Consider the following 27648-nt stretch of genomic DNA (forward strand, 5'->3'; position numbering starts at 1 on the left):
AAAATAACAATAGCCCAGAACAACGGTGTCAAGTAAGTAGCCACAGAATGCAACCCTATCAATACTTTCTTGATTTTAGTGAAGCAGAAACGAGTACACACCAGTGATCACGTTTACAACCGCAAAAGAAAGATTATCACACAGTGGTCAAAATCAACTCATGATGTCATCTTATTAAGCTACCGCATGACCAACTTTGTTCTTCACAGCTGCAGAAAAGTTTCAAACAATATGTCCAGCTTTCAAAACAAGAACAAAAAGAAAAGCCTGACTTCAAAAAGGCAATCAAAATTAACACCATTGTTTGAAACATCCACAAATTTCCACAAGTTAAACAGTATTTGTTTGTATTCTAGCTTTCAAAGGTTAGAGTATATTTCACCCCCTCCTCCCCTATGAATACAGCTGCCAAAGTTACTTAAATTAAGCAGGGATCAATACAAAGAATGCAGTCATTTCTAAGAGACACCAACAAATAATATATTCAGATTTCATTTAAATCTACACCTATGAGCTTTTAAACATCTTAAATGTTACTGTGTATTTTCAGTTCTCCTAACACTTGCAGTCAGTTCCTCACAAAAGCTGAGCTTTGTATCATGTCGCTTGTTCATGCAGAGTAACATCACCTCACCCGACCTGTAAGCATACTTACACAAGCACTGCAAATGCTGCTAAATACTTAGGTAACTACGGCGAGAAAAAAAAATACACATGCCTAAGATAAACACTAATTTTAAATTTTAAACAATGAGTATGTTCCCTCTGTTTCAGATAATTCTCCTAAAACTGTACCGCAAAAATAACGTGATTCTGTGCTTATTGTCCTGGTAACCCAAAGTGACATATTCCCTTATTGCAGTCTCCCTCCCCATAAACAATCCACACTGCCAGGATTTTACAAGTCAAACTGCATTGCCTTTGCATGCATCAGTAGTAGTAAAAATAATTTGTAAAAAAACAAACAAACAAACAAAAAAACTTCAACCCATACTCTGCAGTTTTCAGAAACTGAAGGAATTGATTGCTTGAAATTAAAAGATAATTGAAGAAAACAGAGCTGCATCCATATCCTAGCAAACAATTAAGTACCACTTGACTTTGAGCCCAAAATGAGTTAACAGAACATAACTCCCCCTTCTGAGGCTGTGACAAGCCCAAAATGTTAACCAGGGCTTAAAGGAGTATAAAGTGTCTCTTACAAAGGAAAGCAAGTATTCTACACGTCAGTAAATCATGTTCCTACAAGTAACAATGCTACTTTCAGATATGGTTCCAGTAGAAACAAGGTCTATGTGATCAACAGCACTTCACCTCGATAAATAGTCACCAGTAAACCTAATCTGAAAAAAACAAGTATTCAAGACACCTTGTTGCTTGTCCAGTAGAAACATTACCAGGGCAGCAGAAACATTAGCAGCAGGGATACACAAGACAAAAATGCACAGAATGATCTCCTAGCAAAAATCTCCTAGCTACAATACACAAGTGATTATTGGGCTCAGTGCTCAGTTTTGTTTTGGGGTGTTTTGTTTTATTAAAATCACTACAGGCTGAAATACAAAACGTAACTGAAGCTGTTCTACACCCTTCCTTGTAGATTTATACACAAAAATACAGACATACATAACACAGATGTAAATTATTTCTTTCAGAAAATACAGATAACAAGCATATTAGAGGACAAAATGAGAATTCAAAAGTATCTTGACTGGAGAAAGTTATGAAAAATGTTGGAGTATGGCTAAGGAGAAAGGCAAAGCTTCAGAGCTAGGTCAGAAGAGCCGATCACACAAAGACGAGGTGGCCAATTAGCTGGGTAGCAGCTTGGTTAAAAGGGATGGAGAGCTTAAAGTAGAGTGCTAAGTGACCGTAAGTGTTGTGATGTTGAAAAAAACACAAACAGAGTGATGTCTACACACTAGAACTGCCTGCAAAGCTAGGAAATAACAGTGTCACTCTTAGTATTGGCAAAATTTCATGTAAATTACTACATGCAGTTGGTCACCACACTTCAAGGAGAATAGTAGTAATAGGCTTCAAACCGTACCAGAAAACTACTTGAGTTAAACACTCTGAAAACCCTTCTAAAGGTCAGGCAGCGAAGCACTGGAATAGACTAACACTGTAGGCTGGAAACCTGCTGTCACTGGAGGTTTTTAAGAATGAGTTAGACAAACATGCACCAAGACCAATGAAGACTACAGCTTAGTGAGGAAGAATGGATCGGATGATTCCCAGAGCTATTTACCACTCTTACATCATATTCAGGACTACAGAAACCAGGGCTAAGAAGGACTTCTGGGAACCACCTCATCCATTCTTGTCCCCTAGGCTGTAAGTCCCAACACTGCAGTGTTTTCTGTTGTTTTTTCAGTTCTCTCACACAATTCAACACTTTTTATTTCTGGCTTATACTCTTGTTATCACCAGACACTAGCCTGATGTTTAAGAACCGCCTCAACTCATTCCAAGAATTGTTTCATTAAGTGACAATAGCTAAATTAGAGATCGTTGTTGTGAATGGCTTAGGATCATCTTTGCTCCTCACTGCTTGCACATTAGCTTTTATTTTTCAACACTGCATTTCATCCAAAATTTCAGTACCTGCTCATTCAGTGTCAGAGTTCTTTCTGAAGACCTTCACAGTAAGCTTTAGATTCAGCTACACTCTTTGTTTCTTTATTTTTAAATTATCTGCAAATCTCACTCCCTAACTATTCAACCCCTCATTTCAAACAGGATATATTTACATGTTGAACAGGAAAGGTCTGCAGAATGGACTCTGGGAATCCATGCTACCAGCCATGCCTATAAATACTGATCACTTGCTGCCTTTTTCAATTTACTCTTTGGACTGTTACCATTTAACCAGCAACAGTTCAGATTATTTAAAAAGAGCCATGGATAGGAAAACTCACTGAAAATTATGATTGGCAAGACCGTTGACATCTTTGTCCATCTGTTTGCTGACTCTTTGAAAGAACTGCAAAAAGCACATGATGCTTTGTACTACCATGTTAAGATTATTGTAGTCCAAATCTCATTTTGGTAACTCCAATATATAGGATTTAAAAAATATAAAATATAAAAATAAAAAAAATATATAAATAATAATAAATACAGTCTTCATAAATCAATTAAACCCAATAAAACATCTAAGTTTGGTCCTTGCAAATCTATTTTCTAACCTTTAAGAAGCATGATTAGCCTCAGGTAGGGAGTACAGGCCAGATTCAGACAGTAGGAGATTAGAGATTCTTCATGCTCACTAACTGTTGTTTATTTCTAGGCTTCACATGGGGATTTTTTGAAAGTTACAACTCTATCATTTTTTGGCAGAAGCTACATGGTCATCCTCCTGGCTTTGGAGAGGTTTTAGGGTTTTTTGGGGGGGAGGCTAGGGGTGCACTGTGAAAACCGTGTGGTTTGACAGAAGAGGAAGAAAACTTGGATAGCTGGAATGGTGCAATTGATAAGCAAACATGAAGATGCATAACAGAAACTGACCAGAGTATCTGATCCATTTTTAGGTTCTGATGAAACATTTACCCCCCTTTTTTTCAACCTCAAGAAGAAGGAACAAAACCTGTTGTTATAGAACAGAAAATTGTTTTTACTTCAAAGGTTATATGTTGCAGTTCAAGAATCTTCTGCTTCAGGATTTCAAAGTATATTGGCAGCCACGACCTAAAGACCGACAAGAAACAAGATTATCGATTTTATCACAGAACAGGGACGGGAAAAGGGAAAGAATTTCACAATGGGAGATGACACAGCTCACAAAATGTATTATAACTTTAAGCACACAGAGAGAATAAACAGAACGCACACAACTCCATGACAAAGAAAGACCAGAGTTACCGATTATTTCCCAACATCCCATCTTCAGTCATCACAACCTTGGAATAGGGAGCACCTCCACAGTTGATTCTGGAAGACCTACGACACTATGCATCCAGTCTGAATGAAGACTTGATTTTTTTTAAGTTTATTTTTATTGCTCATCTGTAAATCTTAACTCTGGATTTTCTAACTTTAAATTTAAACAACAGATTATTAAAATTATAGTCTTCTGGGTTAGGCCTCTAAAATCCTCATCTCATGGTAACAAAGAACAATCCTCAGCTTTGTTCAAATTAGGGATGGAAGTAAATCAGTATCTTCTCACTGCTACTAGACTATTAGAAAGGAACTCGGAGTGTCAATGACTATTTCTACAGACTGGACCAGTGAAGCCGCATGCTCTTAAACTGCATACCAACATACACAAACAAGCAAACATACAAACAAAATTAATTTAGAAAAAAATGCAAAAGCATCTTGCAAAGCCAGAAAGCTAGAAAGTATGTTTTCTGGACATATTTCAAGACCACACTCTCACAAAACATTAAACGCTTCAAGTGACAGTCTTGCCTCTTCCAAAAATATGGCATGTAGCAAAAGAGAACAAAATAATAAAAACGGCCTCCACCAGGGTATTTTGTTAAATATGTATGATCTCATCTCTCTTCATAATAAACACTATAAACAAAATATTTGGAAAACAGAGTACTGAAAAAACAACCATATAAAAGTATCACTATTTGAATCAACGCTGTTTATTCAGTGGCAAACCTAATATTATTATTTATGCAGATTAATCAAACAGGAAAGAGAATCTTTTGAAAGATGAGTTCTGAATTCCAAATCACGAGCATGTGGGTTTATATGGTTTTGTTTTCTTTTTGGTTGCCTGTAACTGAAAAAACACGACACTCGCTTTGGCAGTCCTGCTGGGTTACAATGCCATCACTGCTGACACCACAGCTTTGACACTCTAGTCCTAGAAAAACCCTCAGATGGTTTGGGATGTTAACACCTCCAGGTCTTTTCGCTGCTTTTCTGCTGGAAACTATCAGCTCCCCAGAGCTGGAAAAACGCGTCCCATGCTCCAACCATGTCAACACAAATTCAGGTGTCTCAGCTTAAAGCACGTTTACTGGCAGCTTGAGTCAAAATGTCAGTTCATTACTGGAACTAGCAAGGAACAGGCATGAGCGTCCAAAACTGTTGTAGGGGTAGTTGCCTCCAGCTAAAGGGCAAATCTGAGAGTTCAACAGGCATTACCTCACATCCCTTCCGCAAAGTTGACCAGAATTTGTAGCTAAAACTTAGAATAAGTAAAATAATTACTAAAGTACCCATAAAACATCTAGAGAGGAAGCTACTTTTCCACAGCCCTATGAACTGGCTTGCATTTCTGAACACAAGCTCTAAAGCTCTATTTATCACTACAGAGAGCATCATTTTATTTTGCACATTAATTACCGATACTATATGGCAAACAAAACATAGTCTTAAATCAGTGTTTTAGGGTGGAAAAATATCATTTTTTCCTTTGAAATTATCCTTTCAAAATTCTAAGTTCTTCAAAAAAATCAAATTCCTCTCTTCACAAGTTACCAGTCAAGAAGAAAGGACAACGAAGTGCTTTGGTAACTTCTACTAGAATCATTTGTGTTAAACAGTTTTAAAACAGCATATGCTAACAACATAGAACAGTAACAGCTTAGTCATTGCACAAGCTTCAGAGACCTACTATATATGTTTCTGGGAGAAGAGACTACTATGAAGAAATAGTTCTGCAGAAACAAAGCATATGGCTTTTTGTATGCAGTTTACATTCTTATAAAACACTGTCCCTATAATACCATTAGAAAACACAGTTTCCTAATTTACAGTTATTTAAAAAGAATGGTATGCCCATTCACCAGTACTTAAGAATTAAAAATCCATTCCATTATCTTTATGCTTTGTGAATGGACAAGATCATAACTCTGTATTTTTTCAATAAGTCGCCGGTATTTTGTCGGCAGTACAGTCAGCTTTTGCTTACTGCTATTTAGGAATTACGTTTATATTTCAGAGAACAAAAGTCACAGAAAAGGACCAGCGTCCATATTTCTTTGTCCAAAGCACAAATATATATGTTAAGTGTACAAATTAAAAATGTGAAAATGAAGAGTTAAATAATGCCTTTGTTGAAACTGAAAGGTTTATCGTGGTGTAGATGGTGCAATGCTTAAATCTGCAAATAGCTCACAGACATAAGCCTTACTCAGAGTGTTCTAACCTCTTATTCTATAAGGTAAAATTGATAAAATTATGTAATTTATATTTATCTAATCCATTTACATAAATATAAATATTTTCAATTATTTCTGATTTAGCCAAACTAAATGTACCATCTTATGTCTCAGGGCTTAATATCTGCCTCTAGCTGAATTATTTCAGAAAACTTCGGAGCAAATACTTATGCTGTTTCTAAGAAATAAGACTGGGGACAAGGACTTTTTTTTTTTTGCCTAAACTAAAACTCTTACAAGCACTCTTTTAGGCCTGAAATTCACATCAGAATTAAACCCAGCCTTTGTGTTTACATGACGAACAGATATTTATTTTAACCATTTGAAAATTTCATCTCAAACAAAATGCTTAGTGGTTACCGTATCAACCCAACTGATGATCAGGTCACATGCATGCTATCAAAACGCGCTCTCGTCCAAAGCTGAGAAGAGAAGGCAATATGAAGATGAACTGTTCTGCGAAAGCAACAACTGTGGGTTAAGGCCTGCCTAAGAACAGGAACAGAAATACAGTACTTCTTTTCACTTGAATCGAATCAGGTGACATCTTCCTTCATGTAGACTATGTGCCAACAGACATCAATCTCGCTGTGAGCTGAAACAAAGGACAAAAGGCAAGCTACAAAGAAGAGAAGATGAAAACCAGGAGAAACCAGACTGACTGGACAAGAGGACTTCATATCAGAAAAAACACTGAGTGGATAAAACTGCCTAAACATATTAAGAGAAAAGGGAAAGAGAAAGCAGAGGAAGAGATACCTGTAAGTCAGAGATTCTTCCAGGGTAAGACTGGAAAACCAAACTGGAAGACAGAAAGAACTCCAAAATACCCGAATAGTCCAAACATAAGCAGTAAGAGCCACCAATGTCATACAGAGCAAGGGGTCCCAACCTACATAAAGTGATATGCAGCCCACTACGGAGCTGAGAGAGGAAAAGAACACTGCCAAGTGACAGCACTCAATACTACTGGCATTAATAATTATGCCATTTGGCAAAATAACTCTATGCAACCCATTTTCCAAAGCACATTTTTCCACAACTGAATTCAAAATTCTAGAGAGGAGTCACCATCCCTTGGCGTCTGCAAGTATCTGTGAAATCCTCTGCCAGAATGTCTCTTCTTCAAGTTACTATTCCATTAGATCCAACGTACAAGTCTGTACTATTTCAGCAGACATTTCCAATCTTGCTGAAGACTTGTCCAAGTATCAGATAATGAATTTTCTGTGTTTTAAAGTGTTTTTCACCCATATGAAGCTACATATAAGTCACATTAAAAGGATGTTATTCCTACCTTTTTTTTCCTAATCTCCAAGTACTTGATCTTAATAATATTCCCTTGTCTCTTTTTACCTGTTGAGGCCCTCCAGAATCCAATGTGGTTTTATATATAGCTGTCGTGAATTTGCATCCAGAATTATGACAATTTTATACTTGCTGTATATTAGCATTCATCTACTACAGCTACACAAAACCTGTGTGTGCTACCACCAACTACTGGTCCTGGTTGCAGTGCTAAGCACGTCACCTATGTCCAGTTTAATAGAAAACTTGTGATCAGTTGCATTACCTTGAGCCCAAGAGCACTACAAAGCAAACAACGTGAAACTGTGTTAATTGATTTCATCGTTTCAGATCATATCATTTGTGGAAAATTAGAAAATTGAGAACTGTTAACATCAGAGATGTGAGATCATGTCACTAACAGACAGCAATGACAAGCATCTTGTTGGCTCAACGAGCAGGGATTTAGCTGTCAAATTCAAATCAATGCTATTTGGATGGTCTTTGCCTTCAGAATATACCACTGACACCAAAGGAATCATCTATTTCAACAAATACATTTAAGTGGAATACAAGCCCCAAAACACCAAACTGAAGAAAATGCTTCAACAGAGTTCATTAGTAGAAATAATTATTTTCGCTATATAAACAATGAGCTGCAAGATCCCATGTTACTGCAAAGCAGGAAAAGAACAGATGAACTGAAGGGAGGGCTTCCTAATTACCAGTGTATATTTGTAAGAAGCAACTTACACTGATGTTTATTAAGGTTGAACAGTGCATCTACTGTTCCACATGTAAATGATTCCACAGTGACTGTGGTTTTCCTTTGTTTTTCACTTCGTAAGTACCAGTAGCTCAGGAGGTGGTTGGTGTTTTAAATTCATGTCAGTGAACTACCACAGCAGAATAATTATCTTCCCCAGTATTGTAAGATAAGGCTGTTATGTTTGCGACGCTGTAGGAGTTAAATGCCACTCTCATTGTCCCCCACTGAAAAATATGCTTGCAGTTATAGAAGGCGAGTGCTTAAACAGTATTCAGGCTTGCATAACACACTGTTTTTCATGAACATGCTGCATGAAAAGTGTCTTTTTGTTAGGTAATCCACAACATTAATCCAGGACAGAAAACGGGAGAGAGATTCTTTATTGCAATTTAGCCTTGAAACCTCCCCAAAGACAAGAAATGTTACTTCCCTCAAGAAAATCCGTGTCCTTACGTTTTAGGAGAAATTAAGATAGCTTGCACCATAAACATTCAAACCTCGTGAATGTCTCAGTTTAAATGAAAACGCAAACAAAAAAAATATTGCTACTGCTTCTAGGAAGGCAAGACCAAGTGAGCAGAGAGTTTCAAATACAACTTCTTCAGAGAGATTCAGTAACAGACATTTGCAGGAAAGAAAAATTAAATTGAACTCTGTCAAGCTTTTTTTTCTGAAATGTTAATGAATCTGTAAATCAAAACAACAGTAGTTTTTTTCTGTTTGTTTTTTTGTCAATATTACATATTAGAATCTATAGCCTGGATACATTCAAGGAAGAAATGCTAACAGAAAAATACTGTTGTTTTTTTTTTTTTTTTCTCCAAGTAGCTTTTCAAGCTACTCTCATTCTGTTTTTCTTCTCTCATTCTGTTTTTCTGTTTCTGTGGGGTATGATGGAGACTGTTGTATCAAAAGACTAACCCAAGCAAGAACAAGGTTACAAGATACAACTTCCTACATTAGAGCAACTCATTTGCTTGGAAAATGTTTAGGGCACTCATGCTCTTCTTCAGTCATCATACCAAGCCACAGTAATCTCTTGCCAAAGCGCAGATATTTACATATCTGCATCCTGATTCAGTTCTGATGCTACTGCTGATGCTTCACTAAACTACAGTTCCAAGAAAGATTCTTCCTTTTGCCACAAGTTTTTATGGTCTTTTTCACTTTGAGATTTGCGTGTTAGATCTAGATCACGCTTGAATCAAATTAAGCTCCAGCACAGGTAAGAAAACCACTGAAGTAACTACTTGATACTCTCATTTTTCTACTTGTTCTATTTTACAAAAATTGCATATTAAAGACACCAAGAACTCACCCACTCCTTATATATGTGCTAGCCCAGTGGAATGCCCAACTAGGAATACACAATAAATATAACACCCCCTTCCCCCCCCCCCAAAAAAAAAAAAAAAAAAAAAAATCTTCTCATCATATTATATGCTATTTAACCCCCAAAATGAAAATAATACTTCTTCACAGGCAAAATCTGCCCACAGGGGAAAAAAAAACAAAAACAAAAACAAACAGTATCAGACAATTGCATTTAGGAATTTCTCCCACTCTATCAGTAATCACTTATCTAGTTTCAAAACCCATTAGGATATGAAACTAGGTTAGACAAGAAAGGCTTCCCAGAAAAGAAGCTGATAAAAATCAGAACAGAAACAACCACAACAGAGCCTACACGTTGTATCAGCGTTTATCAGTTATGACAACAGTCAAATGAAACTGCTATGAAGCTGTTATAAGCCTTACACCTTCTGCCATACGCATTACAACTACACACAACAAGGAAGAATATAAAAAAAAAAAAAAAGTCTGTCTTCTTACAGCAGAAAAGTCTCACAGAAAACTTTCTCTCCCTCTCACAGGTGTGTACACAACAGCATCCTATAGCAAGACCATTACGGGGGCGTGGGCAGAATAAACAAATCCAGTATTTAGTTCTCTCTTCACTAACCCTACCTTTCAGTTTGTGAGATAAGAAAGACACAAAATGTTGTCTCTTACTTTTTTCATGTGCCACCACGTGGAAATTCAAGTGATAAATTTATGATTATAGTTTGTACCAGCAAAAACAAAACCAAACCAAACAAAAAAGGCATTTTCTCATGGCCTTCTGTGATCTTTGCAAACATCTGTGTTCTTCCTAAATCTTGTCCACATTCCATTGTTCAAACATCTTAAATGGAAACCTTTGGTGCAACACATCAAGTACACTTCAAAATTGAAGGAAAAACAAAGTAGCTATACAGTAGGGTCTTGTGGGATTTTGTCCTGCTTTTAACATGAAGCCTCCATTTTCTAGCACGTCTGTTCCCTTAAAAGAGCCTTCTGTAAATGCCTTTTGCAGCAAGTGACGTAACAGCTTTATATTGCACTGATATGTTGGAGAAAAATGTTATCTCCCTTAGTAAAGGTCCAGGTGAATGCAAAATAAACACAGTAAAGCAAACAACCTTGGTGTATCACCAAAATCCTTCACATTTCCACTGTTAAAACAAGCAGGGAACATTTATTAAGTCTGGTTTCTCCACCTCTGCCAAGGAACAAACACAAAATTCCAGCAGGAACTACCACTGTCATGATTTTCTGTAGTGGCCCAAAATCAGTTTTAAAATACATAGTAGCAGTAGCTATGATAAATTTAAGTTTATTTTCATGGGGAAATGTATAGACAAAGTAGTTTTTAAACAGAAATATAGTCAACTGTGTCTGAAATAGATAAAAAGCTAGGTGAATGAGATCATCCTTTAAAACACAAAGATTTTTTCTTAACTTCCTAGGTGCCTGAAAGCCTGCTGACACCTAAGCAATCAGTGGCAAAGCTCATTCTCCACTCCTGCCACCTCCGCTCATCTTGCCAGGCATAAATAAACCGCCTGTTCCATGATCTACTTTTAGGCACCCGTTACTTCTCCCAAAGTACAAAGGAGACAGAGGCACCTGATGAAAAGCTTTGTGCTCAGGGCTCTAGGATGATTCAAGCTGAAACAAATTCAGGCTGCAGAGACTTAAGCTCCTGCTCCTCCTTTAAGCTGATCCTGCGCTCATCTGATACCCTGGCAAGTAAACTGTGTTTGACAAACAAGCAGAAATCTAACTCAGAAAGAAAACTAAAATAAGTCACATAGACAAATTAGTCAGCAAGAAGGGTCTTTCTGACAGGTCAGCATCCTAGAGTGGGCCATCAGAAGGTCCACCAACAGTGTTAGTGCAAGGGAAAGGAAGACTTAACATAACAGGGATGGCCACAAGGACTGCACTAACAGCAATTTACACAGACCCAGGCTGTAACAGAAATGAATTTTGGAATGTTTGAGATACAGATCCTCAAAGGATACTCTCTTTGGTTTATTTGAGGACAAGAAAAACACTCTCCCATCATTTTGGATAAAAACTTTTAACATCAAAGTTTTTCCACTACAGGAAAATCTAGAACCCCACTCCCAGATTGCACAGGAGCATAAATGCATAATTTTAGATACTTATAGTGAATGTTTTTTTAAATAAAGCTACATAATCTGATAAACTAGGAAATATGGTTTGCTAGACTAACAAGAAAGCAACATCTTCACCACATTTTCAATATACTGCAGATATTGGCATGTGTAAATAAATCCATTTAACCCATCTGAAGTCGGAACAGATGATGGCTACTATAGAAAGAATCACAGAATTTTCTAGGTTGGAAGAGACCTCAAGATCATCGAGTCCAACCTCTGACCTAACGCTAGCAGTCCCCACTAAACCATTTCCCTAAGCTCTACATCTAAACGTCTTTTGAAGACTTCCAGGGATGGTGACTCCACCACTTCCCTGGGCAGCCTGTTCCAGTGCCTCACAACCCTCTCAGTAAAGAAGTTCTTCCTAACATCTAACCTAAAACTCCCCTGGCTCAACTTAAGCCCATTCCCCCTCGTCCTGTCACCAGGCACGTGGGAGAACAGGCCAACCCCCACCTCGCTACAGCCTCCCTTGAGGTACCCATAGAGAGCGATAAGGTCGCCCCTGAGCCTCCTCTTCTCCAGGCTGAACAAGCCCAGCTCCCTCAGCCGCTCCTCGTAGTAAGAGAAGAGGCACGAGAGCTTTTGGGGGACAGCAGTCATTAATATAAACATCTTTTCTTACTAACTTCAAGTGCATATTATTCAAACTGTTGCTGACATACAGGTTGGGGAAGAAGGGGAAGGTTACAGGATTTTTGTTTGCTTGTCTATACAAAGATATTCCTTGAAATATCAATTCCTTGATTATCCTTGAAAAACAGTACAAAATACGATTACACTCAAAATTAAAATCAAATGCATTTAAACCAAGCCAGAACACCGTTGAAGGTGGGAAGAAAAAAAAAAAAAAAAAAGAGAGAGATAACATAATTAAAAACCTAAAAGATTCACAGGTAATAAGTCCCAGTCCCAGAAACATATGCTCCTGCTTTTTCATCTAGAAGGAAGCATAAACACATCAAGTAAGCTATGACTTTACAAGAAAAAGAAAGGTCAGTACTCCGCGTGTTATGGGACTGCATGTGGGGGTAAAGGAATTTGGAAAACAATGCATGCCTAGTCTCCAACAGAATGTTGTTTCTTCAAACAATTTTATTATGAAGCATTAAAGTAGCAAGAAGTAATTTAAGTAATGAAGTTTAAATAGTTGCTTTCTGGGCATGACCTTTAAAAAATAAGGTTCTGATTCTGGACTTATTTATGGATCTGCTCAACTTCATACATACGAGCAATTCCACTAAACCGAACACGACAATTTATGTACAGGAAGCTAAACACATGTTTTAATACTACAGATGAAGACATTTTGCCAACATAAAGCTTTCCAATATAATCTGCAATTTTATTTCACACAGTGGCTATGTCAGACGGATCATAACCTTTAAGAAGGCAGTCTGCTTTGCTTTGCCTCCTCCTGGATTTTTTGTTTCTTTGTTTTGACTTGGGCTCTCTGATACTGCAGGGCAAAATGTTCCAAACAGGAGAGTGGGAAGACTTTATTTCAGACAAAGTGTTCTCCATTTCAAATGTCTTATAATTTTGCCGCTACTGTCAGGACAAGTCTATTTAAAGTGAGTGGAGGGGGAACCGCACCATAATTACAGTAATAATACTGGTATAGTAAAATCCTGGAGAATCTTGGTACAACTCTGTGGGCTAATATATCTTTAAATACATGGATACCATAATCTCTCTGAAAGTTATCTTTCTGAAAAACAGAGATCTTATTCTAATGGTTTATTACCTAATATTTTACAATGAACAAATACAGCCTCCAAGCAATTGCCACTTCAAAGAATAACTCAGAGTAACAAACTTGAGTGTTGTTTGTTTTACGTACAGTCAAATAAATTAAGGGACGTTCAACTGTTTAGAATACTCTTTTATTGACACCATACATCCAAAGGAGCATCCTGCAGCACCCAGCACACGCACGCATCAGCGGGCAATCAGTTCGTTTTCAAATCAGTTCACATCCTGATTTGGGGTTTTTTCAGCGAAGCAGTGTGGTATTACCAAAAGAGATTACACAACTGAAACTAGTCTCGTTCCCCGCACAATGTTAAGAGACAGCACCACTTTCCTTCTGAGCACACAAAATAAAAAAAGAAGAAGAAGAAGAAAGAGCCGTTCCTGAAGAGCCCGCTGGCCGCCCAGCGCTCCCCGGGTGCCAGCAGCGGCACCACCTCCGAGCACTCTGAGCGGCCGGCTGCAGAGGGCCAGCGGCCGGCACCGCCGCTCTCTGCAGGGTCCCTCGGGACAGGGGCGCTCCCGCTGGCCCCGCGGCAGAGGCCGCCGGCTGCGGGGCGGCTCCCCGGGGCCGGGGCCGGGGCCGGGGCCGTCCAGGTGGGCTGAGGCGGTGGCTGGGCCCGCCGTGCCCCCGGCGGGGGGAGGCTGAGGCCGAGGCCGAGGCCGGCGCCGCCGCCCGCGGGCTGCCCGCTCCCCGCCAGTCTCCTCCTCCCGCGGCCCGGCCGGAGGCGGGAGGGGGCCGGGGCCGGGGCCGGGCAGGACGAGGGGAGGGGGGAAGAGGCCGGGACGGCGGAGCGGCCCCGCGGCAGCCACACCTACCTGTCTTCTCGTGGTCATAGCCCACCACGATGAAGTAGTCGGCCAGCCTGGCCATGGCTGCGGGCGGCCCGTCCCGGGCCTCGCCACCCGTGCGGCGGCGGCGGCGGCGGCGGGCGGGGGCTCAGCATCCTCCCCGCCGCGGGACCGGCGGCGCCGCCTCAGCCATGTTGGAGGCGCGGGCGCGCTGTGCGCCTGCGCGCCGCCGAGCCCGCTGCGCCGTGACCCCGCCGGGCTGGGCGTGGGCTGCGGGAGCGCCGGCGGCACGCGGCGGCCCCGGGCCCGGCCGGGCGGGAGGCGACCCCTGCGACGGCGCCAACGGCCCCAACGGCCCCAACGGCCGGGCGCTAACGGCCGCCCCGTCAGTGCGGAGGCCCGAGGGGAGAGGTCGCGCTGCTTGCTCGTAACGGGCGTGTGCGGCCGGCAGCCCGGGGGCTCGTCACCCTCGGCAGCGGGCGCAGAGGTGTTTACCGGCTGATGCACAGGGTGCCTGCCGCTGCGGCGCTGGGCTGGGGGGCTGAGGGGCTGCCAAAACGCTGTGGCAAGCTTCCGTGGACGTCCTGTTTGACAGCACAGCGAGAAGAAACAACACGAAGGGCATCGGGCACGCCACGAGGAGCTGCAGCAGCCGCTGCACGTGGGAGTTCAGCAAATGCACCGGAGCTGCTCCTGCCCACCCGCCATCGAGCAGGACCCGGCGGTTAGTCAGCAGCCGTTTCACAGAGACATTTCTGCTTCGAGCGTGCAATACTTACACCTCCTACTTAGCTGAGACATAGCAATGCAATGTCGTGCTGATAACCCGGCGGCAAATTAGCCGGGAAGCTTCGAGAATCAATTGCAATGCTCTTGCTCGTACCTTCTCACGGAAGGGCTGCAGACAAAATCTCCTTCAAGCGATCAGCTTCATGGCTTAACTATTTTGAAGTCAAACACCACGTAGGAAGATCTAAGGTTTAATAAACTGCTTATTAACTTTGGAAATAACATACATATACATCGAAAAAATTGGAAATACTTTTCAAGAGACGCACACCGTGGGGTCAGTCACTTCCTACATTAGGCAGGAGCTAGAAGGAATTAAATTATGCATAGGCTTTTTGGACCATGATCCTGTAGGCTTTAATGACTGAAACCCACAAAGCTGCTTTCAAAACACTGAGTTTTTTGATTAAAGCATTTCTGAAGTAGCAAAAAAGGAATGCAAAGCTTAACGAAGCCACATATTGCTGGTGAAGTGGACAAGGATAAGGCTCAGCGCCATAACTCCTAGGGGTGGACACTGCAGCTGTTCAACAGCACAAAGCCAGGACATGCAACAGTTTATGAAAGCACAGGATAATGTGTGTAGCTAAACCTGGAGAGAAAGCTTAGAGACACTAAGAAATTACCTAATTTGGAGCTCAAACAGAACCTTAGTGTTATCATATCTGCACTCATAAAACAGTTCGATATGCAATGACAAATCTCAGTACTTAAGCCTCACTTCTCTTTTAAGCCAGCACCTCTGGCAGGAGAATACCACCTAACACTTTTCCCAGGGTACTAACAAATGCTAGATCAAGAGGAAAATATGACTTATTGAGTCCCCAGTAGTACTAGCGCCCACGTTACATACAGCCTTGTTCCTTCTTCCATCTAGACCAACACAACCAAAGCCTGGTTAGTCTATAAAGCAGGTCATAAGAAGTGGCACGTCTTAAGTACTCATGTGACAGGAAGGGCACCATTCATCTGGGCTCCAACACAGCTGTTTGGCTGCGTACCTGCACGGACACCAAAAGGATTCAGTCAGCCGTAACTTACTTCCTTAACTTCCCTTTAGTAGCGAGTAATCTAATATTCTTATAGGACAAACGAGGAAGTGGAGCAGACGTTGTTTGCTCGCTTAAAGTCTAAGGCAAAGTAAACTGAACTTTCATCCAGACCACCAAAAATAAAATTCCCTCTGTTCCAGCAGAGTAGCTTGGCTGCTACCGGGTCATGAAGGGGTTCCTAGAGCAGCAGCTGTGGGTGAACACCAAGGCCTAGGTCTCCAGCAGGACCTGGGCAAGAACTGTGGGCAGTGTGTCCCCCCCCCACCCCGGGAGACAGAAAGCATACAAGGGATAATGTCGCCGCACTCAGACCATGTGCTTAGCACAAAAAAGATGTGAAGGTTCCCAGCAGCTTGTACAGTTAACTTCTCCTTCGGCAAATATGAAGGTCACGTTCAGCCTGCAGTCCCTTAATCCAGTGTCACCCACCAGTTTAGTGACACCCCTTACCAGAAGAGGAAAGCAGCCATGACCCCGAGCAGTTTTTCTCTACCAATATGCATCTCCCTCACCGAGGAGGTTTTGTTTGGTATACTCAAACCTACCAGACACGAGGCACACTGAAACCATCCCCTCTCCAGTTGGACCGCTGGAGATGGAATTGTCCCTTGTCACTGTACCGTTGGCACAATACAGCTGTCTGAGTACATGTACCAACAGTGAGGCTTTTCTCTGTGGAGCTTGACAAGGGTTTTACATGCTTCATAGGGTGTCTTTCTTCTGCTTGTATCATCTTTGTGCTGATTTTACACAGCCTGAAGTACAATCAAGTATATTCACACTCATCGTATATTAACTCAGTAAAGTTTGTACCAACCTGGAATGAAATATGCAAAAGCACTCCCACTGCCTTCAAATAACAATTTTCTTGCATAATCAACACAGAATATTTGCCTCAAACTTATTTGCCATCGATGCCTACAGGTGTTAAGACCTTTGCTTCTGGAATAAAACTTCACCTGAATAAAATACTGTACAAAAGAGCACAAAACACCAGGGAGATCCTCACAATCTCCCTGCTAGATAGATGTTGTAAAATTTTCTGTACATACAGCAATACTGAGAGGTTGAATGACATGCCCAAGATAATCAGTAAACAAGTACAAGAGCCAGATGTTTCTCCAGGCCAACTTCTCTGTGATGGATGAGGTAGCACCCACAGGAGAGCCTATACTTCTTGAGGAGAGTCCAGAACTGTGTGGCATTGCCTCAGAATAATACTTTGCCAAAAAAAGTCCACAGAACACTCTGTATCTTTTTTTTTTTTTTTTTTTTTTTTTTTTGAGGGGGGGGAATGTAAATAGCTATTTACAAAGTAATTTTTATGAAGCAGAACTTGTTACTACCTCATCGCACAAATTCAGTGCCTATTGCTCATTTTCAAGCTGCTTAGGAATGCAAATGCTGAGGAAGAACAAAACGAGCATCTGGACTGAGAATGTGATGTTTTGTGTTAGATTTGAAACCAGCTTTACCTGCTGAAGCCCTTTCACAAATCACGTCAGCAGCAAACTGCATCTTGCCTGATCATTTATGTGCCAAAGTTTGCCTGCACGCAAAGCTGAATGAGCTAATTTTGTGTCACTAAAATGGCCATTGTATTCAGCATGGCACTCACATGTGACTTGTCTTAATATTATTATTACTCCTAAACCAATGTAGGATTCTTTCTGCATTGTTTGCCTAAGAGTACACAAAATGCACTTCCCTTTTGGCCAAGGATTCTAATGAGGGATTTTCCAGCATTTTGGGAAGTGTGGGATTTTTTACTGGAACAAGAGATCTAAATTAAATCAAAGCAATGCCCGTGACACAAAATCCTGCCTTCTCATTCAGAGAAGTTAGATTCAGTTTCAGCTTCTGCTGATCAAGGAAACGTGCGGACTCCCTCCAGCCTGAGCTGCCTCGGGAGGTCTCGGAAGGCCGAGCACGGCCCGCGGGGAAGGCAGCAGGGCTGCGGCTCCGCGGGACCACTCGAGCCGGCGGCCGAGGGGCCGAGGCAGAGCCCGGGGCTGCCCGGCTCCCGCAGCCGCCTCCCGCCCCGTGCTCCGGCCGGGCAGGTGCGGCGCAGGAGCGAATCCGGGCTTGTCCCAGCGGCCAGCTCACGGCCGGGCAAACGGGGCGGGGGTGCGGGGTGACCGCCGGCCGTGCGCTGCCCCTCCGGGGCGGCAGCGGGCAGGGCCAGCCGCTGCCACCAGCTCGCCCCGGTTGCGGGGGTACCGGAGCCGGCAGCCCCCGGGGGCCCGGCCACTGCTGGCGAGGGAGGCGGCGGCTCCCCCGGAGTGAGCCGCATGTAGGAAAGTGTCAGTCATCCCCTCGCACATACCTCTGCGGGGTGTAGCAGGGAGCGCGGCTACCTAGCCAGGCAGAGTGACGGGCACGTAACCCACCTCTCTCTGAAACACCGCGCTCGCGGCCAGATGCGGGCGAAGCACCCGGCACACGCTGCCTGGGGCCGGCTCCGGCTCCGGCCAGGCGCGGGGCGAGGGGCGCTGCCCCCGAGAGCTCCGCGGGGCCGAAGCGCCACGGGGCGCAGATGATACGGGCTGCAAAAACAACAGGTTTTGCCTCTGGGCAGCCAGGAGAATGCTGTTAGAGCCCCCGATCCTGCAGGCGTTCGGGCACTGCTTTAGCAGCGGAGCCGCTGAGCTAAGGGCAGTCACGTACACCGGGCTGCGGCACCCGGCGAGCCGCGCACGGCTCCCTTGGAGCACCTCAGGTGCCCCGTGTTGGAGGCACAGGCACCGCTCTCCTCGGCCCAGGGCACACCGTGCGCCCCTACCTTCGCCTTCCAAACCCATTGGAACCGATTGATTTGAACGGATCGAGTACCTCAAGAACACTTTTTTAGATGAAAAATGCACCTACGTTGAGTCACAAATATTAATGACGGCTGATTTGTCACCTCTTAGCTTATGTAAAGAAGGCTGACATTCATTATAGTTACTCATTACAATTCACGTTGTCCAAATATGGATTTATTTGTGAAACCTTGCTGTTTGATGGATTTGCGTGGATCTTGAAATCGATCGGGTCCGGTTCCTACGCTCCTGCTTCCCCCCACTCAGACACCTGAGATAACGTGCCCGAAAGGAGAAATTACGGCACAGACCGCACAAACTTACTTCTGCACTATACGGGCAGTTAAAAACACTGTCCCCAGAAAAACAGAACGAGGGGCTTAGCAGCTTTTGTAAATTATACCAGGACTCGGATTCCACACCTAAAAGCCGTCGTTATAATTCATAAAGTACCATAGGGGGGGGGGTGTTGAAGATAATTTACATGAATCCTCCAATTTTTCCCCCAGGATGGGTTGCCCCCAGTCCATGCTAGAACGATTAAGCAGTGCCTGGGATGTGGGGGTGGGGGTAAGTGTCAAAGAGAAATCGCCCAGGCAGGCACGCCAAGGTCCACCCACTTCCCCCGCGCTGCGCTATAAAAGGGAGCGGTGGAGCGCAGCTCGGCAGTGGTTGCTCCAGACACACAAAGACAGAGCTCTCGCTCCTCAGGAAACCCTGCGAGTTCGGATCGCTACTGCAAGAACGTTTGTCTCAGTGGATTAGCCTCACTGTCAGGTAAGAAGTTTTTTGTTGTTGTTGTTTTCCTTAAAAAAAAAAATAAAAAATGCAGGGGTGGTGGAGAGGAAGTGGAAATCTGCTTAATCTGGGCTGTTTTGAAGAGCTTGAAGTTATGCTGCAGAGCCTTGCACTGGCTCTTGGCATCAGCTGCAGTTTACAACATAAGGTCCAGAATTAGCCACTTCTGCGTGTGAAGTGAGAAGATGAGCTATCGGGGATAAACTTCCAGGCAGCAAAACACTTACTGGAGCTGGGAAACGATGCATCTGAAAGCCAGCTCCCTCTAATCTCGTGGGTTTGCTGAATCCTAATGCAAGCCGCTGGGGGTATTCTGGCAATCCTGCTGGTTTTCATCCGCCTCTACAAGTAAAACTCTCGACAAACGTAAACTTTAGAGGCTCTGTTATTTACTCTGCGATAAGTTGCTGAGCAAATACTAGCTTTTGGTTCATGTCGCGCACAAAGTTCCCGGTAGCCTGGGGGCTCTACCGAGGGAAGAAGTTTTCTGAGGCACCGAAAGAAAAAGAGACGGACAGACCTTATTTTGCTTATCTTAGCAAACATACTTATAAATTCTCTTCTCTATCCACCAGGAGTTCAGCCAGAATGAAACTGGTTCACGTAGCCCTGCTCTATCTCGGCTCTGCGACCTTCTTCGGGGTGGATGCTGCAAGGGTGGACGTAGCGACAGAGTTCAAAAGAAAGTGAGTATGGGAGCGCGCCCAGCCGCCCTTTGGAGCCTCCGCGCCCCAGCGCCGGGCTCCGGCTGCGACCAGAGGGACCGGACTCCCTGCGGGAATTGCACAGGGCCGCGTGCCCTTTCAGGAAGCATCCCCAAAAAAGTCCGAAAAATCTCAGCGCTGGCAAAGATTATCGCCCCTCGAATCTGTTTGATTTGGCTCCCGCCCTGCAGGCTTGCACTAACAGGCTGTCCTCTTCCCTTGCGCTCCTTTCAGATGGACGAAATGGGCACTGAGCCGAGCCAAGCGGGACGTGAAGCCCTCGGGCGCGCTCCGAGCGCTGGGAGCAGCCGCCGCCGTGCAGCCACTCGTGCGGACCCAGGACGTGAAGGAGGATCCCCGCGTCTCGCATCCCAGGTAACTTCCAGCTCGAACCCGCCGGGCTCGACACTTGCTCGAGCCAGCAGAAAGTTTCCGGGTCCCCTCGTTTCCGGGTGTTTCGGCTCCTCGCTGCAAATCCCCGCGCCCCGGAGACAGCTCCTTCAGGGAGCCGCCTCCCTTTCCCCGCGCTCTTCAGCCGGCGGAAGATAGCCGCGCTTTTACTGCGAAAGCCAAACATAAATAGTAACTCGAGCTCCGGATCCCTAGATAAAGCAACAGTCGCAAACCGGCGGGGCCTCTCCTCCCGTGGGCAGCGAGCTCGGGTCGCCCCTCTCCGCCGCTCGGCGGAGGGCAGGGCCGGGGGGGCTGCACGGCGGGTCTCCTGCCCTCTCCTCGGGCCCCCCCGCGCCGCCCTCACGCCTGCTCTCTCTTCCTGCCTCGCAGCAGCCGGGAGGATGCTCACATCCGCGTCAAGCGCTACCGCCAGAGCATTAACAGCTTCCCCCACTTCCAAGCCATCCGCACGGGGTGCCGCTTCGGGACGTGCACGGTGCAGAAGCTGGCCCACCAGATCTACCAGCTGACCGACAAGGATAAGGACGGCGCCGCCCCCGTCAGCAAGATCAGCCCCCAGGGCTACGGCCGCAGGCGGCGCTCCCTGCGCTCCCCCCGGACTCTGCGGGCGCTGCCCCGCGCCCCCGCGCCGGGGCTGTGAGCGCCTCGGCTGCACTCAGGCACGGACACTCCGGGGGCCCGCGGAGGACTCGCGGAGAGCCCCCGCTCGGGCGGGACCCCGGCGCGCCCTCCCGGGGCCGGGGGCGGCGAGGACCGGCGGGACGCGCCGCCGAGGGAGCTGCGAGGCCCCGCCGCTGCCGCCTGGGACCGGCCGGCGGCCGTGCTCGCCGCCGGGGCCACGACCGGGACCGGGCCTTCGTCGCCGGGAGGCTGCGCCCCGCGCTGCCCGGCTCCGAGGAGGGGAGCTCGGGGGAGCCCGGCGGCCGGCCCCCGCCTGCTCTACCCTCTGCGCTATCTGCACCCGGCAGGGAATCGGACACTCACTAGTCCCTGCGGGGACTGCGATATACTTGAACGTCACAGAGAGGAAAAGTGCAATTGTACGTGGTTTTTGTTAATTATGTGCGGTGCGGTGTGTGTGGATCATGAGATACGTATCGGTATTTAAGATTGTCCTGTGTCATGTCCTGTTTGTATCTTTTTTGGAAGATATATTTTATTTTTATACGTTTTATATATATATATATATTGCATATGGGCATTTTAAAACATTGTATCCCCTCTATTTTTCATATCGTGAATGTCAGACGTTGTTAAACTCTTTTTCCATACCTTTTTTATCTCGCATTCCAGACTGGTGAAAGATGTAGAGAATGTATCAGCTGTTCTCCATGGGTAATATGTGAAATAAAGTAAACACTATTACGTAAAGCTTTTCTGTTGTTTTTAGTAGGGGCAGGTGGTCAAGATGAACGAACTTTTACTTTCTGCAGTCCTACCCTTACTTACCTGGCATGGCAATGCTGTGACAGCCTGGAATGTGGCAGGAACAGACTTTGTTAGCAGCTGCCTTATCTAGTCAAATCAAACAAGCTCAAAAGCGTGCATGTTAAAATCCCAGGGCAAAGCTGTTGAGAAGGCTCTAAGGCCTCTTTTACCCACACGTCCCAGCCAGGGCTGAAACATGTCACAGCTTGGATTGATCGCGCAAGTTTATTTTTTGCCCTAATTAATCAGAGAAACAACTGCACACTTCAACATTGCACAACAAAGTAACAGATTTATTGAGGGAGCATGTTCCAAAAATGGTCATAGCAGCTTCCAAGGTTATTTATGTTGAAGGATTTCCTGGGCCACAGTTCAGGTTAAAGTTAAACGGTGACCGGTTCAGTGTGGGCAGAACATCTTGGATAAAAGCTCAGCGTTAGGGATTTTGTTGTTTTGTTCTTCTTGTGTTCTTTTTTTTTTTTTTTTTTTTTTTTTTTTTTTAAAACAAATTCCAGCCACAGACCAGAAAACAAATGTGAAACTGAGCCTTATTAATGCACCAACAGCACCATCTATTGGTGTCAACTCTTCATCCTTCAACAAAACAAATCTCTGAAAAACTAAACAAGTGTATTTGGGTAACTTCTTGGATCAAACGTACCATTTCCCCTATGGCATATATCTCTGAAGACAGTGGACATAGAAGAGGGTAGGGGAACAGAAGCACTAAATACTGCTAGAAGAAATTAAGCGGGTGTATTTTTTTTATTTTTATTTAAGTGCTGAAAGAAGACATTATTTCCAAGAAATAATCAAAAGAACGAGCAATGGTACACTGCCAGGAAAACTGCTGCAAAAAAGCTTGGGTAGGAATTCAGTCAACTAGATAACTGGCATATACTTGTAATGATTTTTCTCCCCGAAGTTTTGAAATTCTGCTCAGAGTGCTTATTTTTAAGGTACTTTCCTAAACTTTTTCAAACTAAGAATCTTGGAATCTTGAGAGGTGGGTTGAAATATTTGAAATATTCTCTTGTTTTATTTTTCATTGTTTTGCTTTGTTTTGTTTTTAAAGGCATATATGTTGCCAGTTTTAATCACCAACTGTTTGTTAACAGCAGAAAGAGAATTTGTGTCTGCTGCTGATGGTCTTGCTGGTCCAGATTTTCTAGGGTGTCAAAATAGGATGGGTAAAAACATAAAGACCTAGATAAGTGTGGAGTGAAATGTATCAGACTTCCAAATACCACCTTCTAGTTGACAAGGAATGATGGCAATCACCCAATCTTCAATGTAGACTATAGCTGCCAGCTGAGACACAAGCAAAAGGCTATTCTGAAATAATTTAAAGCTCTTCAAATTAGGCTAGTTGCTATTTATTAGTTTTGGGGAGCTTGCAGTGAGAAATTACAATGTGTAGGTGAAAGCACTGAAGCTACCCAAGTACATAGGACAGCTGGAATGACTTCCATAGAGCCCTACACTTTAATAGCTACAGTATTTTATTTATGGGTTACAAAGTTAGCACCTTTATCATCTAAACTTGGGACATACTGGACTATAGAGTGGTTAAGTATGTATATATCAACCAGCTACCTTTGTTTATGTTAATCTTTTCTTCATTTACTGCCAAAAAAACAATGCCTACTTAAAATACCTTTTCTTCCCTCCTTTCCCTTTTCCTGATAAAGATCATTTCACTCAAAGCTGAAATATCCTTGGCCTAACCACAGAGGGTTAAAAACGGGAATTCTGACCTTACTGGAGCTCCCTAAGTGCAATTCCCACTTGGAAGGTTCAAGAGCACCACCTGCCGTGGTTGCAGGGAGAAGCAAAACTTCACAGTTGCAATAAACAGGAACTAAAGAAAATATTCCCCCACCCCCGCAAATCTTGAAAACCATCATGACTTCTAAAGTGTAAAGACCAGCACTGCTGGACCAGATACACCAGAAAGTAGTGTAGTCCCGTGTCTGGAAGACAGTACGTGTTTTGAATGGCAGGGGAATGAAGCTGAAAAGTAAATTCCTTGGAAAAAGAGCAACTGGGGGAGAATGATAGAGCAAGCAGGGACTCCTTCCTGTGGCACAGCTAAGGCCACATCCCAGACAGATTTAGGATAGTCTTGGGGAGCTGTTCCATAAGGGTTAAAATAGACAGCATTCTCCCTCCTCATCTATTTCTGCACCTGCCCCAGATGAGATCTGTCCAGGTGAGACTTCTTCCTTCTGTGGGAGTTCTTTCTTCTGTGCCGGGGGCATTACTGAAGAACTTTGGTTAATGCATCTTTTCACTATGAACATCCCATAATGCAAAATGCTGGGCATGAACTTCCAAACAGTAGCTGAAATCCATATGTGAACTTGATTAAAATCTCTGAGGAGTGTTAGTGTTTTGACCCCCCTGGGGTTTCAGCGAGAACAAGCCTGTGAAACCAGGAAAAAAACACAGGAATAAGATGCAGCCCTTTGGCCTTCAGGGATGAAAATGAGCTCCCAGTGCTCACAGTGACTTCCAGTGCTCACAGACGGTCAGCCCATGAGAGTAAGTTTCCTCATAAAGTCCTAGAAGTTGAAGAAGACTGGGGTGCTTAGGTCACAGCCAGCCTGTGCTCTAATGTGACAGATGAGAAGTGGAAGATGGCATAAAATGCCTCCTAAATCAGTAGCATCTGTTTACACAACACCTTAGTTAAAGGATCAGGTTCTAAGAACAACCTTGTGCCTCGTAAGCCACCATTTCAAAGGCTGTTTGAAACATGACTATAAGCTCAGTTCAAACAAGATTCTGAATTAAAATAATAATAATAATAACAATAATAATAAAGTTTTGCAATGGTGAATATGTATTGGAGCAGAAATTCATCCTTGTGCATCAGTCTATCCAAGAACAAATGCCAAAGGAGTGGTCACCATTCTCAGCAGAGCCTCCATGGTGAAGTGTCAGGAATGTCCACAGAATATTCTTCATGAAATACTCTTTTGCTCTGTGTCTACCCTAGAGACACCCCAGGACTTTGCTATAGACAATTTTTATTACCAAAATTGATTGCAAAGGCTATTTTTATCTCAGAAAGACTTTTGTGGCTCCATTATTTATTCTATATGGAATGGTGGCAAGAGGCTGATATGCAAGCATTTTCCCATAAATCCTAGTGCAGATCCCCTAACCTGGAGGACGGAATCAAGTAATTGTATTTCTTTCTCCAGAAGGTACCACAAAATTTACTTTAAGCAACCATGTCATGGGGAGGACTGGAAAAGACATTTGTTCTCCGAATACATCAGAAAGCCATCAAAGAGTTCTGCTACTGTTACCTAGGAACGACTTCTACTGTATCCAAAAAGTAGAGATACTGCTGTACTTTCAGATGATTATCAAAATCTGCAAAGCATCTTGGTCCATGTTAGTAAGCATTGCACTCAGGTGCCAGATATAAACTTTTTCTTCAAGTACAATGACAGAAAGGGGAATACTAATGAATACTTTGGCACATATGAAGCCTTTTCTGGCTCATTTAGTACCCAAAGGACAGCAAGTCATAATTAAAGCCAATAATGGCAACTCCAGACAGCCATCCAAATATTTTCCTTGTGCCGTCAATACACCATTTTATATTATCTCACATCATACTTAAGTAGTGGAGAGCACACAAGCATCAGGAGAAAAAATTCCAACATGACTGAGTACTACCAATAACTAAATCCAATTACTCCTAACTAAAATTTGTTTATTGCGTTCACAAGGGTTTGCTTTTATTATCCAAATATTTCTTAAAGAACACTTTTTTCACCAAATAATTCGTGTCAACTTGGAAATTGTTTTAATTTTCAAATACTTAATTCTTTGGAACAGGGCCATATATCCTTCATGGGGAGAGGAAGCATAATTTGTTCATGAGGTAAAGAACATTGCTAAGTAAAACCCTTTTTACAACACACTAGTCAAGGCGCTTGATAAGTGTAATGTCTCCAAATGAAAAACAAATGGTTCCATTAAAACTAGAATCCGTGGCTTGATAAGACTGGCGTTTTTTGCTTTCCAAATTCCCAGCAACAACAACAGCAATGAGGAGTCCAAATGAAAACTTTTGATTAAGTTTGATTATGTGATAACTTTTATCAAAGATGTAACTACACCTCCTCATCTTCCATCCGCTTACAAAAGCCTGTTTTTTTTCCAAAATCAGGCAAGACCAGTCCAACCCAGCTGAAGTCAAAAATTTTGTAATAAATACTGACTCTCAAAATATGTTTGCACAATAAATATTCCTCCAACACTTCCAGTTCACTATCACTTTCCAGATGTCAGTCTGCAAATTCAATGTAGCTATTCCAGTAATTATAAAACTGTTAATATTATTTTCATGCTTTCATAACATAGTGCAATAACAAACAAACAAATGTCTGGGTCTTAATCTCTGATGTCCAGTAGTACTGGCAGAAACAGGATAACAAACATTAGGGATCTTTCTTATCTGTTAGTTCAGGAGCAAACTAAGCAGTTCATCAAACAAACATGATTATTGTCCTTTCAGTAGATGGTTACTGTTATCCATCTCACTGCTGTTACAGGAGAGCAGTAAAGGGGGTGGGGGTTCCACATTTCCCCTTACATGACCTGACTCTACCGCGGCTCTCTGCTAGAAAGCAGTAAGCCCTCGGAGGCCACTGCACTTCCCTGTCTGCACAGAAGGACTCAGGAGCAGATCTGAGTCTGCACACTGGAAGAAGACAGCTGCACCTTGTAAAGTGTATTTGTTCTCTTTAGAGCCAAGGAAAAAATGATGGGTTTCTAAGTCCCTTTTTCTAAGTCTTTTTTTTTTTTTTTTTTTTTTTTTTCCCTCCCGGGGCTGTGAAGCTCTGCATCCCATTCTGCATAAGGAACAAATTCATAGTCTGGCCTTTTATTGATAAACAAGACAAATATGCAACTGGCATATATCATTAGTCTCCTTTCTGCCTACAGACATCAGACGTTCTGTTGGTGATGTACTGGTGAGCCAGATAGGAATCTCAGCACCAAATCCCAGGCCTGAGACTGATCCCATCTAATTGAAACAAAACCTCTAGTGACTTCAGCAGGAAAAAAGCCTAAGCCATAGCATTCTTTCAAAAACATGGCTGTTTCTACACTGAAAAATTGTATTGTAAGTTACACTTTGTACTTCATTTATTCATGAGTTCTGTTTTTGAAGACTGATGAGACAGCTAAAAATTAAAAGTAAGGGACGGGAACAGTGTCAAAAAGAGGTAACAAATCCAGACTGTTCATTTATGAAATGAGTTCAATGTATGATCATTAAGTGGATGTGGTACTGCTGGAAATGACAGCTTCAGCAAACATACATGTATGACGTGAGGTGCTAAATGTGTTCATGAGGGGGCATTGAATACCAGAAACTTCCAGTGTTCTTGTCCGACAC

General features: G+C 43.4%; 2 protein-coding genes across 6 annotated transcripts in view; one reads left to right on the plus strand and one right to left on the minus strand.

Annotated features, from left to right (window-relative positions):
* SBF2 (SET binding factor 2) overlaps positions 1–14431 on the minus strand; it is a 253639-nt gene extending 239208 nt beyond the window's left edge. For all 4 annotated transcript variants that reach the window (XM_032188226.1, XM_032188228.1, XM_032188227.1 and 1 more), the window contains exon 1: positions 14265–14431. In XM_032188226.1, the coding sequence (XP_032044117.1) occupies positions 14265–14319 (55 nt within the window). In that variant the 5' untranslated portion in view covers positions 14320–14431. The remainder of the gene's footprint in view (positions 1–14264) is intronic.
* A 5003-nt stretch (positions 14432–19434) lies between these two features.
* ADM (adrenomedullin) lies at positions 19435–21467 on the plus strand. 2 transcript variants are annotated; one of them, XM_032188835.1, is made up of 4 exons: positions 19435–19656; positions 20253–20363; positions 20616–20756; positions 21165–21467. In XM_032188835.1, exons 2-4 carry the CDS (start codon positions 20266–20268, stop codon positions 21433–21435), a joined length of 510 nt encoding a protein of 169 aa, XP_032044726.1. In that variant the 5' UTR covers positions 19435–19656; positions 20253–20265; the 3' UTR covers positions 21436–21467. The 2 variants fall into 2 exon arrangements, with proteins under 2 accessions (XP_032044726.1, XP_032044724.1); XM_032188833.1 differs by lacking the exon at positions 19435–19656 and having other exon boundaries at positions 19997–20363.
* Positions 21468–27648: the final 6181 nt, after the last annotated feature.

This window comes from Aythya fuligula, chromosome 5, assembly GCF_009819795.1.
Source record: "Aythya fuligula isolate bAytFul2 chromosome 5, bAytFul2.pri, whole genome shotgun sequence".
Lineage (NCBI taxonomy): Eukaryota > Metazoa > Chordata > Aves > Anseriformes > Anatidae > Aythya > Aythya fuligula.